The 15,438-nt window shown below is 30.8% G+C and overlaps 1 protein-coding gene across 1 annotated transcript; it reads right to left on the bottom strand.

Moving 5' to 3' along the window:
• Nucleotides 1-230: 230 nt before the first annotated feature.
• On the bottom strand, nucleotides 231-4,551 carry LOC131158183 (heparanase-like protein 3). The gene is made up of 10 exons (XM_058112857.1): nucleotides 4,281-4,551; nucleotides 3,897-4,189; nucleotides 3,113-3,149; nucleotides 2,779-2,962; nucleotides 2,535-2,683; nucleotides 1,828-2,058; nucleotides 1,550-1,739; nucleotides 1,326-1,451; nucleotides 810-909; nucleotides 231-714 (listed from the first exon to the last, which is right to left on the bottom strand). The coding sequence occupies exons 2-10, from the start codon at nucleotides 4,122-4,124 to the stop codon at nucleotides 349-351; spliced, it is 1,611 nt and encodes a 536-aa protein (XP_057968840.1). The 5' UTR covers nucleotides 4,125-4,189; nucleotides 4,281-4,551; the 3' UTR covers nucleotides 231-348.
• Between the last annotated feature and the right edge of the window lie 10,887 nt (nucleotides 4,552-15,438).

Below are 15,438 nucleotides of genomic sequence, written 5' to 3' on the forward strand. Positions count from 1 at the left end.
AAACTAGAGATTCCAAGTTGACAATCATACCTCTAAAAAGCATTTGCAATGATGTCATTTTGAAATACCTATTTATCCGCCTTTTGTGCAGCTTTCCTTGAGTTCTTGAGCACCACAAATAACCCTTCATTTTTTATTACAAACCTGCCAATAAGAATCAGGATACATGTGCAGACCAGCAAATGAATTCTATAGTGCCACCAACCAGGTCAAAAAAGAACAAATAAATATATCTTATACTGAAGATTTTTTCTTTTATTCCTTGAAAAAGAATATTTGAAGTTTATTCTATTTCTTGTTCAATGCATATGCACAAATGGAACAAATTTCAGTTCCATCAGGCCTCACCTATATGCATGCAGGTAGAACAGTGTTTGGCATGTGAACAAATACAATAGAGAAAGGAGCAACAATTATAGGCTTTGATGTATCTAGAATTACAGGGTCTAAAGGAGGAATGTCCCCAGCTGCATTTACAGTCAAAATTTTTCCATTAAGCAGCATGGTTTGGCTGTGCAAGTTCCCATCCTTCGCTGTTAGATGGTATTCCTCTCTTGTGCTCCCATTTGCTTTATAGCCCTGATGGAGTTGAAGAAACTTCGCTTGAGATCCGTGTTCTTTTCGATGTAGCAAAGTCTGAATGGTAGTAACATCAACTTCGGGTTGAACAGTGGTGTTATTGTCTAGATTGATCAGTAATAGCACAATGCCTCGCTGTATGATAAAACATAATCAATCACAAAAAAGCGAGAATAAATATTTATTTATTTATTTATTTATTTTTGCAGATGAACTTTGGATCAACTTACAGATTGTTTTGCACAATGAGCGTAAGTGCGTAGTTTCTTTGTACCATTAAACTTTGTTGACAGAACATTTCTTCCCATCAATCGGTGCCATAGAAGAGCACTGGAAATGTAACAGTAGAATATGAACTGGAGTCTCATCACAATTGATAACAATTGAACATAAAGCTATCATTTTCAGGTTTTGAGCTTGGCTTCCTACACACTGATGGTGGGATATGAACCATTAATGAGTTATTAATTATGTTCTATAAATTTGTGACTCCATAGCAAGCTCACAGATCTTCTTCACCCTAATTTTTCATCATTTTTTAATAATAATTTAAATTTTCAATTTTTTTTTATTAATGTTTTTCAGGAGTGTCTAAAAAATGAGATTCAGTATAAGAAATTATGCCTCAGATGATTAACAGAAAAGCAAAGGGAAAAAAGGAACCACCAAATGGAAAAAATGATATATATAATTTTTTTTGTTAGAGCATTCCATGTGGCAATTTCATAATTCAGTTACCTACTTACCTGTAGTAGTCCGGATTTGGTATAAATGTAGTAGTGTTGAGTAAACCATAGTTTCCACCAATCAATGTCTGCCTGCAGTATGTTTTCGTATCATAAAATGATGACATTCCAAGCTGATCCAAATACCTGATTATTGTCATGCCCAAAAGAACATTATTTCACTTAGAAAGCAGTCCAAGAAAGAAAAGAACTCCATTATTCTGGCATAGGCAACAACTAGTTACCAGAAACTAAACACAAATGCATTGGTCACATGATTGCGGCCACTGTTGTAAGCCCCTCCTGCCTCACCAACCCAGGCAGTTGCTGATGTCCTAGATTTCTTGAGGGTGTCTTGGAGTTGATAAAATGTGTTAGCTTCACCATCAAGATAGGATGGATTAAGAATCTTCTCAACAAGATGCTCATCAACTCCTGCCAAAAAAGAAAGTATTATTACAAACTTCCAAAGCAAACAAACATAATGAGGTGTTGGTCTCAGAGCTTGTTAAAGATTAATTACCAGGCCCAAGATTATATATGTGGTGTGTGACCACATCTATCGCTTTTGCTGTTTTATCTATGAACTCTGTGAACCAATTTGCATCAAAGAATCCCCCTGGTGCTATGACTAGTGGTTTATCTTCAACATCTTTGTAACTCTCTTCCACAATGTTTTTCAGATTGATTGTGTCAGAGGCATACCGAGCTGCCGTAATTCTAGTTCCAACCCCACTCCCACTCAATTCATTTCCTAACAAGACAAGCAGCATCTGGAAGTCAGTCGAGATAGAAAAACACCCCCATTTTATCTCAGGCAGCTGGAAATTTAATCATGCCATGCGTGAAGCAAGGAAGTTAAAGAGGTATAAAAATGTCATGATAATATCATATTATGCAACAGGGAGACCAATGCAGGAAAATTTGTTCAGTTGACTAGATATATGTCTTTAGCTTCAACCAAACACCAGAAAAATACAACTAAACAAGAACAAGAAGCTTTAATCATCATGTAGGCTGCAAATTGGGCCTAATATTGTGGGGAGAACGCGGTTTCTAAATTCCTCCTACTACTAAATGATTTGCCTGGAGAGGAAAAAAAAAAAAAGATAAAGCTGAAGATTTTTTTTTTTTTTTTCTAAAAATCCTAACTTTTTTATTAAATGAGTCCTAATGGTTCACAGCTGTTAGCTTTATGCAGCACTAGTAGAAAATGTCGAGCATTCTTACCAAGCTCCCAACCATAAATGGAGTAGCCTTTCTTGACAGTATAACTTATGAAAGACCTAGCATTGGTGGAATCCCAAGCTCCAACAGCTAAGCCATCATGCCGTATGGACTTTCCAGCTAGAGCATTTAGTCCAAAAACAACCACAGCCCTGGATTAGAAATTAAGCAGGGAATCAGAAAATGTTTCAACCTCCAGACATTTGAAGTCCAAGGTTGACAAGAAAATGGAAGAAGCTTTTGTTACCGAGTTTTGTTGAAGAAACTATTTAGTTCATCCCATCTGTTCATGGGCAAGCACCCGTGGGTGAACCCAAACATTGCTGACTCATTTTTGACAAATGGAGTACAGTGTTGCTTATTATCTTCACTTTCATATATGACCTTATCTTGCAAACTGCCACCCAACCTGATCTTCAATGGTGAAAAAGCTGCAACATTATGGACATAAGGAGATCAACCCCATAAAGGATTAGTGACTACATTCATCACTAAAATGTTACAAGCTAAGAGAAAAAATAATAATAATAATAATAATAATAATAATAATAATAATAATGATAATAACACGGCTTCAGTACCTTTCACAGCATTTAAGAAGATATTGTTATCAAGATCCTGCACAAAAGAAATAACCAAAAGATTGGAAAAGAATTAGACCCTGCACAAAAGAAACAACCAACTACTTGGAAAAATTAGCTTTGCAAAAAAAAAATTCTCTTTCTTATATGCATCTGTTGAAAATTTGCCTGCAAAAATAAAATGGGGAAGTTCTTTTTTCACTAGCCTGGAAAGAACATTCTTTGCTTTTCTTTTTGCCTAGTGAAAGCATATTTAGCTTCATAGAAAGGAAAGCAAAGGTAAAAGGGGGAGAAAGGAAAAAAGATCAATAATGTCTAAAAGGACGTTCTGCCCACCCAAAAATAAATAAATAAATGCCATCATAACACATATTTCAACGTAATCATTCACATTAGTAAATGCATTAAAATATATGATTAACCAAGAAAATATACAATGAAGAGCAAGAAGTCTGAAAAAAAAAATTTAGTCAATTTGGTTAGAATGACTATACAAAATCTCGAATTCGCAATCTTACAGAAACTATTAGGAGCCAAATTTCATCCAGAAGGGTGACTACCAAAGCAAACAGAGCCCTCAAAAATCTCAAAGCATTCATATCTGCTAGAAAAATGAACATGAACAGAATGACTATATAAAAATAAAAAACATTCAAAGTCATACGAGATTCAACACTAGACTACTTCTCAAGTCCTGATTTGCATTTCTTTAATATTTGAAATCTTTGCCGATGCCAAACGTATCAACAAACAAAGAAAAACAGAAGAAGAAAAAAGAAAATACCACATTAAGGAGAGATGCATGATCCCAGCTGCAAGTCCCATAGTCACATTTGTCCGCAGGCCACCAGTCCATGGTGGCACACACGAAGTTCTCATCTGTTCTTCCAATGGCAACCTTCCCATCAATGAAAACTCTCCCTCCGACTATCTGTGAAGCCACAGCAGTGAAGCTGTAACCAAAGAAAAACACGCAAATACACAAACCCAGATGCCAAATCAAAGAACCCATCTTGGGATTCAATCAACTGTTCAAGATCCGAGTCTGTGTCTTGACACAGCGCTGAACATTGAAGGCTGAAACAAAAGAAAAATAAAGCTTAGAACTAGAGAAGGTACAGTAAAGAGGGATATATATATATATATAGAAAATACTACTGGTATGTACCATGTTTCTGATGATTGGAGGTGGGAAAATTAATACAAAATTTAATTTATTTTGGAAATTTGTTTTGGGAGATTTCATTTTCCCGTCTAAATTAAGAATGTTTGTTGACAGTGGGCCATGGACTTGCTTGCTTCCATCCCGGGAGAGAGAGAGAGAGAGAGAGAGGGGCTGCTGACAAGAAAGGGGAGTAGAGGAAGACAACCAGATACTGCTGTATTGGGAGTAGAGAGTAAGAATTGATTTGAGCCTATTAAATATCGACTGCTCCGCCATTGGAGTTTGGCTCAACTGCTTAAGAGCTTGGGTATCTCATCGAGCTTTTTTCCGTTTTAACCCTGTATTTTTTAAATATATTAAATAATACTTTTTTCGGGAAAATATTTCCCGGAATAATCCTACGTAATCTCGCTACTTGGAGTAGCGAGATTTGCCACATGTCATTTTCATAAAAAATATATTATTTAATATATTTTTTAAAAAAATAATAAATCAGGAAATAAATTATTCTGTGTAATAAATTATTTTCCGATTTATTACGTAGAAGATTTTATTACGCAAAATAATTTTTTTAAAATATATATTTTCATATTAAATATAAAGATAAATATATATTTTTTTTTAACAAATCTCAAAATTTTAAAATATAAATTTTTATATTTTTCACTAAATCTTAAAAGCACTATCTTCTGTTTAAAATTTTAAATTAAAGTGATTCACATATTATTTTGGATACCTCAATTTAATTTTTAAAAATTGCTCATAAATGATCCTAATTTGAATGTCTTGTTGATAATTAGGCAGATTTATATTTAATAAATAATAAATTAACAAAATGTAAAGAGAATTATTTAGAGTTTGAAATGATTTTTATTTACTGTCCCGCAACAAATCCCCAAAACTGTCACCGATTTTCTCTCCTCTCCAGAAAATCGTCACCGATTTTTCTCCTTTCTCAGCCAAAAATTTATTTTTTCTAATTTCTTTTATTTATTATATTTTCTGGATATTTACACCCAATTTTATACCTTTTTTATATGTATATTCAAATATTTTTTTAAAAAAGCTAAATTTTTATAGCTTTTTAAAATTTTAAATATTAGAAAATAAAAAATATCTTCCACAACTAAGCAAGTCTTTAACATTTTTTTTTCTCATCTCTCGTAATAAAGATAATCTATCTTTACTTTGAATAATAAATGTATACATAATTATCATATCTTAATCTTCTCTCATTTTTTTTATTAATTGGACAAAACAATAAGTGGAAACACCTAAAAAGTAGTCTTAGAAAAAGTATCCCACATAATTAGAATCCACAAATAAATATATTAATTACACAAATCTTTGACTTAAAGAATATTTAACCTCAAAAAAGTCAACATACTTTTTTTTTTGTTTCTTAAAAAGAATCAACTTTTTACTTTGATTTTTTCTATTCATCGATCATAAAAAATAAGTTAATAATTAAAATAAAAATTATATTTGGGAATTTGAATTTGAGAGTCAAATTTAAATTTGGGTAAAATTAAAAAAAAAATATTTATTTTTTCTACAAATACATAAAAATCATATTCATAATTTAAATTTCAAACTCTAAATATATATTATTATTATTAAATATTTTTTAAAAATAAATAATATTTCTAAACCTTATATTTTCTGTCCCTTTAACAAACTGAAATTAATATATATATATATATATATATATTAATTTCAGGGTACAATTAAAATTGGTAATTTAAAATAAAGTTCAAAAGTTCAATTTATTATACAATAAATTTTTTTAATATTTTTTTTAAAAATGATAAATCGGGAAATAAATTATTTTGCTTAATAAATTATTTCTTGATTTATTGCGTAGAATAATTTATTTCCCGAATTTTTATTTTTTAAAAAAATATATTAAATAATTTTTTTTATGGAAATGACACGTGGCTTAAATCTCGCTACTTGAAGTAGCGAGATTCGTTTAAATCTCGCTACTCCAAGTAGCGAGATTACGTCAGAGTTATTCCGGAAAATATTTTCCCAAAAAATGTATTATTTAAAATATTTAAAAAAGAAAGGGATAAAATGGGAAAAAACTCGTATCTCATTGCTTTTCTCGTAATTCTCAATGACGAGAATTTTAAATGAAATCTATATTATAATATGAAAAGAAATCCTCATGTTTTAGTATATTTTTTAATTTAAATTTATTCTTTTAATTTTAAAATTTTAAAAATATTTTATTAAATTTTGATTGGTTGGTGATAAGAATTGTGAATCACAATGGACACAAGTGGTTTTTAAAATTTTAAATTTAATAAATTTAAAAAAAACAAAATAAACTTCTCATTAAACACCTTCATATAATCTTTCCATTCTTATGCTTCCAACTTCGAATTGGATATCATCTAACACTCAAAAGCCTAACCTTTATTGTCACAACAGGTGAATGCTCGCTCTTCGATTTCAATTACAATATTAAGATTCGTGTCAGAAGCTTCATTGACGCCAAAGGTACAATAGCTTTACATTAAAATTTAAGAAAGATAAGTATTTCACAATGTAATATATATCACCCAATGATTTCATCTCATTTTGCCTTTTTCAATTCCTTGAATTCATCGACTAATAAAATAGAAAAAATATATATTCTTTGTCGTTTTGATTTGCTTTAGTTGTATATTCTCGACACATAGGGATAAATTATTGAAAATTTCTTTTATTACTAGCCAATTAAAATATGTCATATTAATGTTTCTCCACAAAAATGATTTTATTATTACATTGCATGTATTTTTATTTGATGCCCTTTTAATTTATTTAATTATATTTTGATATTTGTTTATTTAATTCTTTATTTGTTTTGATTAATTTTACTCATATTGTTTTGAAAATTCAATGATTTTGATCATTATGTTTTTTCAGTTGATACATTTGTGATTATTTTTCTAACATTCAAAAAATATATTTAGGCGTTTGCAAGCAAAGAAATAAAGAAAGAAAAAAATTAAAATAATACTGCATTTATATTTGATTTTATTTAGTATGATTGAAAAAATAGATATTTGATTATTTGGATTAATGAGTATTTTTAAAATTATTATGATTTTGATTACTAGTAGAGACCTTGTGCAATATCAAATTTTTTTTTTTAAAAAATGTGTACATTAAAATTAAAATATAATCATATAATATAAGTATTTTTTACAATTGAATATTCGAAAAGAGTTATAGAATGACACAATAATATGTGTTTATGAATTATAATAATAAAAATTATTTTATAATTAAAATATTTATTTATTCACACATAAATTAATTATTATTAATAATAAAATAGTTTAATAATTAATCTATTAATTTGACTGTTAATAGTGATCACAAAGAATATTACTTCAAATATAATCAGTTAAAAAAATAAAATTTAAAAATTATAGGGAGTTTTCTTTATAGCAATAAGTTATTTTAAGATACAATTAAAAATATTAATATTATATTATATATTTAATAAAATAATTCAATTATTACTAGCAATTATAAGAATATTAATTCAATTACTATTTGTGGTTACAAAACTAAATTATAAATTTACGGGGAAGCTTCAAAATACTACCCATTTTATTTTTGAGAAGATTTCAAAAACTAACCATTTTATTTATTACCCAAAATGATCATTTGTTTTGTCATAATAATAATAATATCAAAACTATAATATCGTTTTACAATAACAATTATTTTCCACTTTAGGAAATTTGAATAATGAATACATTTAACCGTAATTTGAATGTAACTTCAATTAGCATGGAGTTATTAAGATTTTGAATTGTGATTATAATTAATTGCAAATTTAAAGCAATTAATTAAGTTACTCAAAATAAACAATTACTAAATTAAAAATAAAAATTTTAATAGGAAGAATGTAAAATTAGAATTGAATTATTAACCGTAATCAAGATATTTGTGAATTAGGGTCGAAGTTCAATATCTGGGCTTCATAAAATATTACCTTCTTATTCTTCAACATTTTTATAAAAGAGTTTTAAAATTTACTATAATTATTTTAAAATTTTTATAGTATTAAATAAATTAAAAAAAAGTGATTATTTTGTAACCATTAAAAAATTTTATATATATATAAAGTGGGTTAAAAGTGAGTTACCTTGACTTGTTTGCATCACTCTTCTTTATAGTGGTGAGGTTTGACCCTTGGGGTGATCCGTCATTATGATGCGGGGGCGTGGATCACTCCAAAAGTTTAAAGCACCAGCATTGATCACTCTAGGCGTAATTGAAAAATAATTGTTTTTTTTTCTTTTATGAAGATAGGTTTGCCTTTGGATTGACATTTTTGAAAGTATTTTGAATTAATTATATATGTTAAAAATAGGTCAAAATGCTTTTAAACAAATTAATTTGTTGAGTGAACTGTTTATTTGTATTTAGAAGTTATAAAATAGAAGTAAATCAATTTAAAACCTAAAAAACAAAAAAAAAACAAAAAAAAATGAAACCAAGCTACCCAAATATCAATTCAAAAAATTCTTTAAAACTTTATATTATAACTTGATTTCGGTTCTCGCTCTAAGAAACTAGATTTAATTTTCAGTTTTATTATTTTTTAGGAGATTATAGGGGTTGAGGATTTAATATAAAGTTAAAAAAAAAAATTGTTTGAGTTTTTAAATTAAAGTTATCTTATTGCATTATTTATATATCAATCATCCATAAATTGTATAATTAAAAGATAATTTATTAAGGTTACAAGCATTTAAAAAAATAAAAAAGATAACTTCTGTGTCAATATTTTCAATATTCTTTTGTTTTCTTGGGAGAATAATTTTTAAATCCAAAGTGCAGGTGCTAATAGACTAGCCCTTTGCTCAATTATGGTTCCAAAGCATGTATCCGCCTACATTTTTTATTATTATTTCAAGAGACCCTAATTATGTGATTGGAATTTGAATTTGAAGTATATTTATATTCAGGGAAGGTAACAAATTACCATGTTGTTGGTCCAAGAGACAACCTAAGGGGTTGAATCAGCATAATAAAAATTAATTTATTTTATTATCAAATTAAAATTAATTTAAGCAAATCAAGCAAATACACAAATAAAACAATTAAATTATGAAAAGTAGGAAAGGCAAATTCAAATATTTTTATAATGATTTGGCAATCTTTTCACTCTCTCTAGGTAAACTACGTATCTTAAAGTTTCATTACACCTTACATCAAGGGAGATAAAGATGTCACTTTACAATTCTTTTTTTTTATTTTTATTGTTGGGTGTCCTGAGCTTTCGCACCAGACCAATCACACACCTACACTAGTCGTGCCTTCAAACAACACGTAGGAGGTAAATTGTGGATGTGCGCTGTAGGTGGTAGGGTTCGAACCCTAGACTTCACCTTTGTCCAAGGTTGTCTGACGCAAGTCCTTACCACTTGAGCTTATGCCCGAGGGCATCACTTTACAATTCTTTCTATTACGGAGATGAGATCACCAAATTAAAAGAGATTTGGTTACGACTGAAATTTTCATCCAATGAATGATTTATAAATTTGAAACATAAAACAAAACTCTCAAACAATATTCAAAATATTGACACAAAAGTTTTGTAGAAATCTCTCAAGATGAGCAAGTTTAAGCATAATAGTGATTGAAAGAGATATAAAAGAGGTTAAGCAATCGATAAAACAATATAGAAAAACATTCACCTCTATTCTTTGGGGTAAACAAACTTTTTTTATAGAGTTACGAGCAAAACTAACAATCTTTTTACCTGTAAGAGCCAATTTTTTGCTTAGGCCAGTCGACCTATCTCATAGATTGGTAGATTGGGTATTATCAATTAAATTGCAAAACTAATCCTTGGAGTATCTAAAAGGTTGTAGACAATTCACTTGAGTCAATCGACCATTTAAACCTTTTGCCTAGGTCAATTAACCTATCACCTTAGGGCAATCAACCACTTAGATATTCTGTCTAGATGTGTTGACTACCCCATAAAGGCCAATCACCGCCCCTAGCAGCAGCTTGGAATAGTCTATTATTTATGTTTGTATATTTCCAATACAAGTCCTATAGAGCCATGACCTAAATATTTTAGAGGTATACAAATTTGAAATACATTACATTTGAGAAAAATAAATAAAAGAGAATAAGAAATGAGAATTTCAGGTTTTCTCTCAAATCTTTGCACCGAATGAGTTAACCTGTTGAATCACAACTTTGAAGACAAAATTATTAATGTAAAATAGTTTGTCATTATCAAAACTAGTCTGATAAAACTTTGAGATTAGCAAGTGTCACTTGGTAAAACTTGAATCTATCAAGAACGATATGGTGATGAATTTGGTGACTTATTTGAAAATTTTGAACTCTTGATACTTGTAGTAGTTGAATGTAATATATTTATCTCCTAAATACTCTGTCCTTTACCATCTTGATTCCCTACTACCCAAAAAAGGAAAAAAGTATTGTGCACATTGTGCCAAATTGTTGCTTACAATTCACATTTTATTCACTCCAAATATCTCTATAAAAATATTAATTCACTATTAAGATTATTAATAGGATACAAAAACATTATGCATATTATAATTATTTTATATCCAAGTCAAGTCAACTTGAAATAACATAGAATCTTGAATTTGACTCACTAAGGGAAAATAACTTAAAATTCCAAACTCGACTCACTAAAATAACTCTATAACTCAAGTTTTACCAGTTTTGTGTTATTGACTCAAGCTACCATAGGACTAAATCCATTTATATATGAGCACTTGTGCAAAGGAGTAGAGGTGAGTGAAGGTGGAGTAGAGGTTTAGTGACTTTCATGGACCAAATCTATCGAGGAGCTTGCTGAATCTAAAAAAAGAGTAAAATGAATAAAAAGGATAAAAAGACAACACAAAGTTGCAAACACAAATTAGGAAAGATAGAGCACGCAAAGATAGAGACTTCTAAGTAATAATTTCTACATGTAGGATTTATAATCCACTAATTATAAGAGATATTAGCTTAAGTTGTATAAGTTTGTCTACATTGGATTGCCAATTAAATTTTTAAAATTTAATTAGGTCAAGTAATAATTACCTGTCGAGTCAAATCTGTTGACCTTATTGGTCACGCCCGGTTTTGATTATGACAAATACTCATTGTATCTAATGAGTAGTTGAGTTTTTGTGCAGGAATCAAGAATGATAAGATCAAGATGTGCACAAAGCAAGAAAGGCTTGAAGACAATTTCATAAACTCTTAATTATAATATTTTCCAGTGAAATTGTCTGTAATAGTAATTAGGGTTTTTCGGTTTGTAATAAGCTCACACACATCACATGAATGATTTACTTTGTAAGCTCAAACCGAACCATAGAAAGACCTTAGGATGTACCTTCGGTCGACCTTCGGTCGACCGACACCGGACTTCTTCGGTGTCTTCAAAATTGGACCCCAAGTGACCTTAGGACACTCACCTTTGCACTTGTATGTAATAGGCACTTGAATAAGGTTTTTATGTTGCAAGAAGGGACCGAAATGCACACTTGGTGCACCTTCGGTCGACTGGCCAACTCAGTTCAAATTGGCCCGGTCGACCGAAACCGGTCCGGGTCAACTATTTGATCCGGTCCCGGTCGACCGACCCCTTATAGGTCATTTGACCTCGGTCGACTGAACACCCTAAGAGTCAACATTTTGACCTCCCGGTCGACCGACCAAAATTGTACTCCAACTACTTGGTCGACCGAAGGGTCTTGGGAAAATTCCCAACAACCCGGTCGACCGAGCCGAGCAGTTCAAAAAGGCCTCGGTCGACCGAACCGCGGTATTTTTGAAAATCGCCTCTTTCCGGTCGACCGACCACTCAGTTCAAAATGCTCCCGGTCGACCGAGATACTTGAGCCCTGGTCGACCGAACCACTTTTGGTCGACCGGACCTCTCGGGTTGTTCCCATTTTTACCGTGGTTAATATTTTTCTAAACAGGGTTAAAATGCATTAAACTCCATTAAACTTTTCTAATAATACCCTATAGGTCCCCAACGGTTATATTTTCTCCCTTGCCTACATATATGCCTTCATTTGCAAAGATTAAAGCGTATTAGCCACTTTGATCAGGGAAAATTCTTTGAAAATCCAAAACCCTATAATACTCATTCTTAAGCCTCCTACACTCATACTTACCTTCTCATACAAATTAAACCCTTTGTAAGTTGATTGAGTGCTAGTCTAAGTAGGTTTGCTCTCCCATTCATATTTGATTGTTTTATTATCCTTGAGAGCTAAACCTTGAGTATTCTTAGGGGACTTTATTAATAAGTCTATCCTAAAAAAACTTTGATAGATCTTCTAAAATTTGCACCTCCATTGCAACATCTTAAGAAGATAGTATTTGTATTTTGGTTGCAAAACATTTTCAAATATCTACTGTGTTATTAATCTTGAAAATATTTGATGAGATATTTGATAGTGTGATAAAATCTTTGTTGCAATACTCGTTAACTCATATATCTTTTGCTGAATACAAAGATTGAATATCCTTTTGCAAACCAAACTTATACGTTGCTAGAGCTTCATATACATATGTGTATTGAGAAAACTTGTTGATTGAAATATATGAAGTCTGGATGATATCTTTGTTTGAGCACTTAGATTGAATATCTTGTGATACAAAGATCATTTAGGTTTGCACTCTCACGCACTCATTACAACGATAGTAAATCTATTTGAGAGTTGACATCTTAGACCACACTGAGCTTACAAATTATTTCATATTTGTGGTATATATTATTGCGCGAATTTGGGTACATATCTGCTTTACTTGAAAGCACAATCACTGTACCATTTCAGTATAATACACATTGGTTGTATTTCTAGACACGGGCCTGAAGAGGGAGACTAGCCCTGGAATAGTCCCGGATTGGCTTAGACCCGGTTAGGAAAGCTAGGTGCGTCGTCCTGTTAAGGCGTGTAGGTTGAGGTCAGCCCCGCTAATTGACCTGGTTAAGGTTGAGGTCAGCCCTGTGTTAATTTGACTGGTTGTAAACGGTGCCGCTCCACCCTTAAGTGAGCTCTTAGTGGAATCCTCTAGCTTGCGAGCTTGAGGCGGGGACGTAGGCACGGTTGGCCGAACCCCGATAACATATCGTGTGTTCATTTATATTTCTGCACTTTATATTAGCCGCACATGTATGTTATGGGTGAATGATGCATATGACTTAAATTTCACATTATACTTATCTACGCATTTGGAAATTGAATAGGCAGACCCTAGGTTGTGTATATACTGCTGTTTATCCGGCATAACCTAGGTGATAAATTTTAAAATTCCAATTCACCCCCCCTCTTGGGAATACACCAATTCTAACAAAATCCTACACAATTACTAAAAATCTAAAAATTAAATTGGTTTCTCCAAAAAAAATTGATCCATTGGATAGTCCAACTAATATTTTTAATAGATGATGATTTATGATTTATTGCCAAAAACAAACATATTTCCATATTTTTTGGAAATAAAATTTTAGGATAAAAGTAACATTTAATACATGGTAATGTGAAGTGTTAGTAATATTGGTAATAACGCTTTCCTTTCCTCATATCAATTAAATATTATTAAAAATAAAAATTTAGTCAAAAAAATGACTTTTTTTTCTTTTTCTAATAGAAGCAATTATATGAATGTATATGTTAGAGATGGAGCCAAGAGACAGCTGGAGACGCGTTGCTGAGTCAGAAAGCGCGTGGAATTTATTCTCTATTTATCTCTTCATTATAAACTTCCAATTGTGATTAATTTGTAATTGATTTTTATTGATTATGATGTAAATTTCAAGCCTATATAAAGAGGGCTATGGAAAGTGTACAGCACAACAGTGCAGAGAGTGCACAGAGTAGCTCAGAGATAGCAGAGTTGAGGAAGGGAAGAGAGAGAGAGAGAGAGAGAATTGTAAACATTTTCCGGTGAGATAGTGAATAGTTGGTGTGTGCTCCGTGGACGTAGGTCGTTATTGACTGAACCACGTAAAAATTTTGGTGTCACTTTGATTTGGATGCTCACAGGTTCCTAACAATATAAACTAAACTTTATTCCTTTCCCTAAACCAAAAATTGGTGAAGTCAAAGATCATTCCCATGATATTAAATTAGAGAATAAACATTTCTTAAAGACATAAAAATTCACTAAATTGGAAAAATAGACAAAATTAATGCAAAGTAATTCCGAGAAGTATTAATTTTCTGGGTATCTTATACTTGACGATAGTATTAATCTCTCTTAAATATTTTCGTTTGGTCTGCTCATTAGATTCTAAAAATATTAAAAAAAAAAATCAATATTTTTAGAAAACTATTTAGATACCCTTATATGAAGATTTTAATGGCTTAAATCCATAGATTAGACCAATAAAATGGTGACAGCTCATAAACTTTTTGATTTATTTTAAAAAGAAAGTTACATGTCTCCATATCAGAGGAGGGTGATATGGAGGGTATGCATGGTTAGGAACGGTGGAGATTGATTTTATAGTAGTTTGGAAAGAGAGAGTATGTATTTTCTTTATTAAGAAATTAAATTCTTGCAAGTTCTGATATATATATATATATATATATATATATATATATATATATATATGTGTGTGTGTGTGTGTGTGTGCGCGCGCATTAATTAAGGTGATTAATTGATTAATTACAAAACAGTTTACAATTTTTGAAAGGTTTATAATTAAATCCGCGATTTGTGACTTAGGTAACCTCAAGGTTACGAATTCGATTCCCCCTTGAAACATTACGCCAGTGAATTACCAGAGGTGCGTGAATGGGCGGACGGCTTTCAACTCCGAGTTTGGTATCACGCCACCATTGTGTCCAAAGTGATGCGATGGTGGCTCGAGTCCCCGAGTTATCAAGAAAAAAAAAAACATTTGATTAATTATTTTTTTTGTATTAGTAATCTACAATTCGGATTAGTGTTTTTCAATAGAAACATGTGTATAGACATTCTTAATCTGAATGGGAAGGAAATCAAAGTCATTCATACATTTTTTTGGTACTTTAAGCATAGCCAACTTGTTTAAAATAAACATTGTAAATATAATAATTAATTTTTTATATTTACAGAGAAACGTAATTATTTTTACAATATTTTTTTTTATTTTTTTTGGAGGACA

Source organism: Malania oleifera, chromosome 6, assembly GCF_029873635.1.
Source record: "Malania oleifera isolate guangnan ecotype guangnan chromosome 6, ASM2987363v1, whole genome shotgun sequence".
NCBI classification, from domain to species: Eukaryota; Viridiplantae; Streptophyta; class Magnoliopsida; order Santalales; family Ximeniaceae; genus Malania; species Malania oleifera.

Excerpts from the sequence above, each read along its gene's own strand:
- LOC131158183 (XM_058112857.1), bottom strand. The coding sequence starts at position 4,124 with ATGGGTTCTTTGATTTGGCATCTGGGTTTGTGTATTTGCGTGTTTTTC. Across the intron at positions 2,059-2,534 it reads CATTTATGGTTGGGAGCTTG|GAAATGAATTGAGTGGGAGT; the intron begins GTAAGAATGCTC and ends TTGTCTTGTTAG. Across the intron at positions 715-809 it reads CTCATTGTGCAAAACAATCT|CGAGGCATTGTGCTATTACT; the intron begins GTAAGTTGATCC and ends TTTATCATACAG.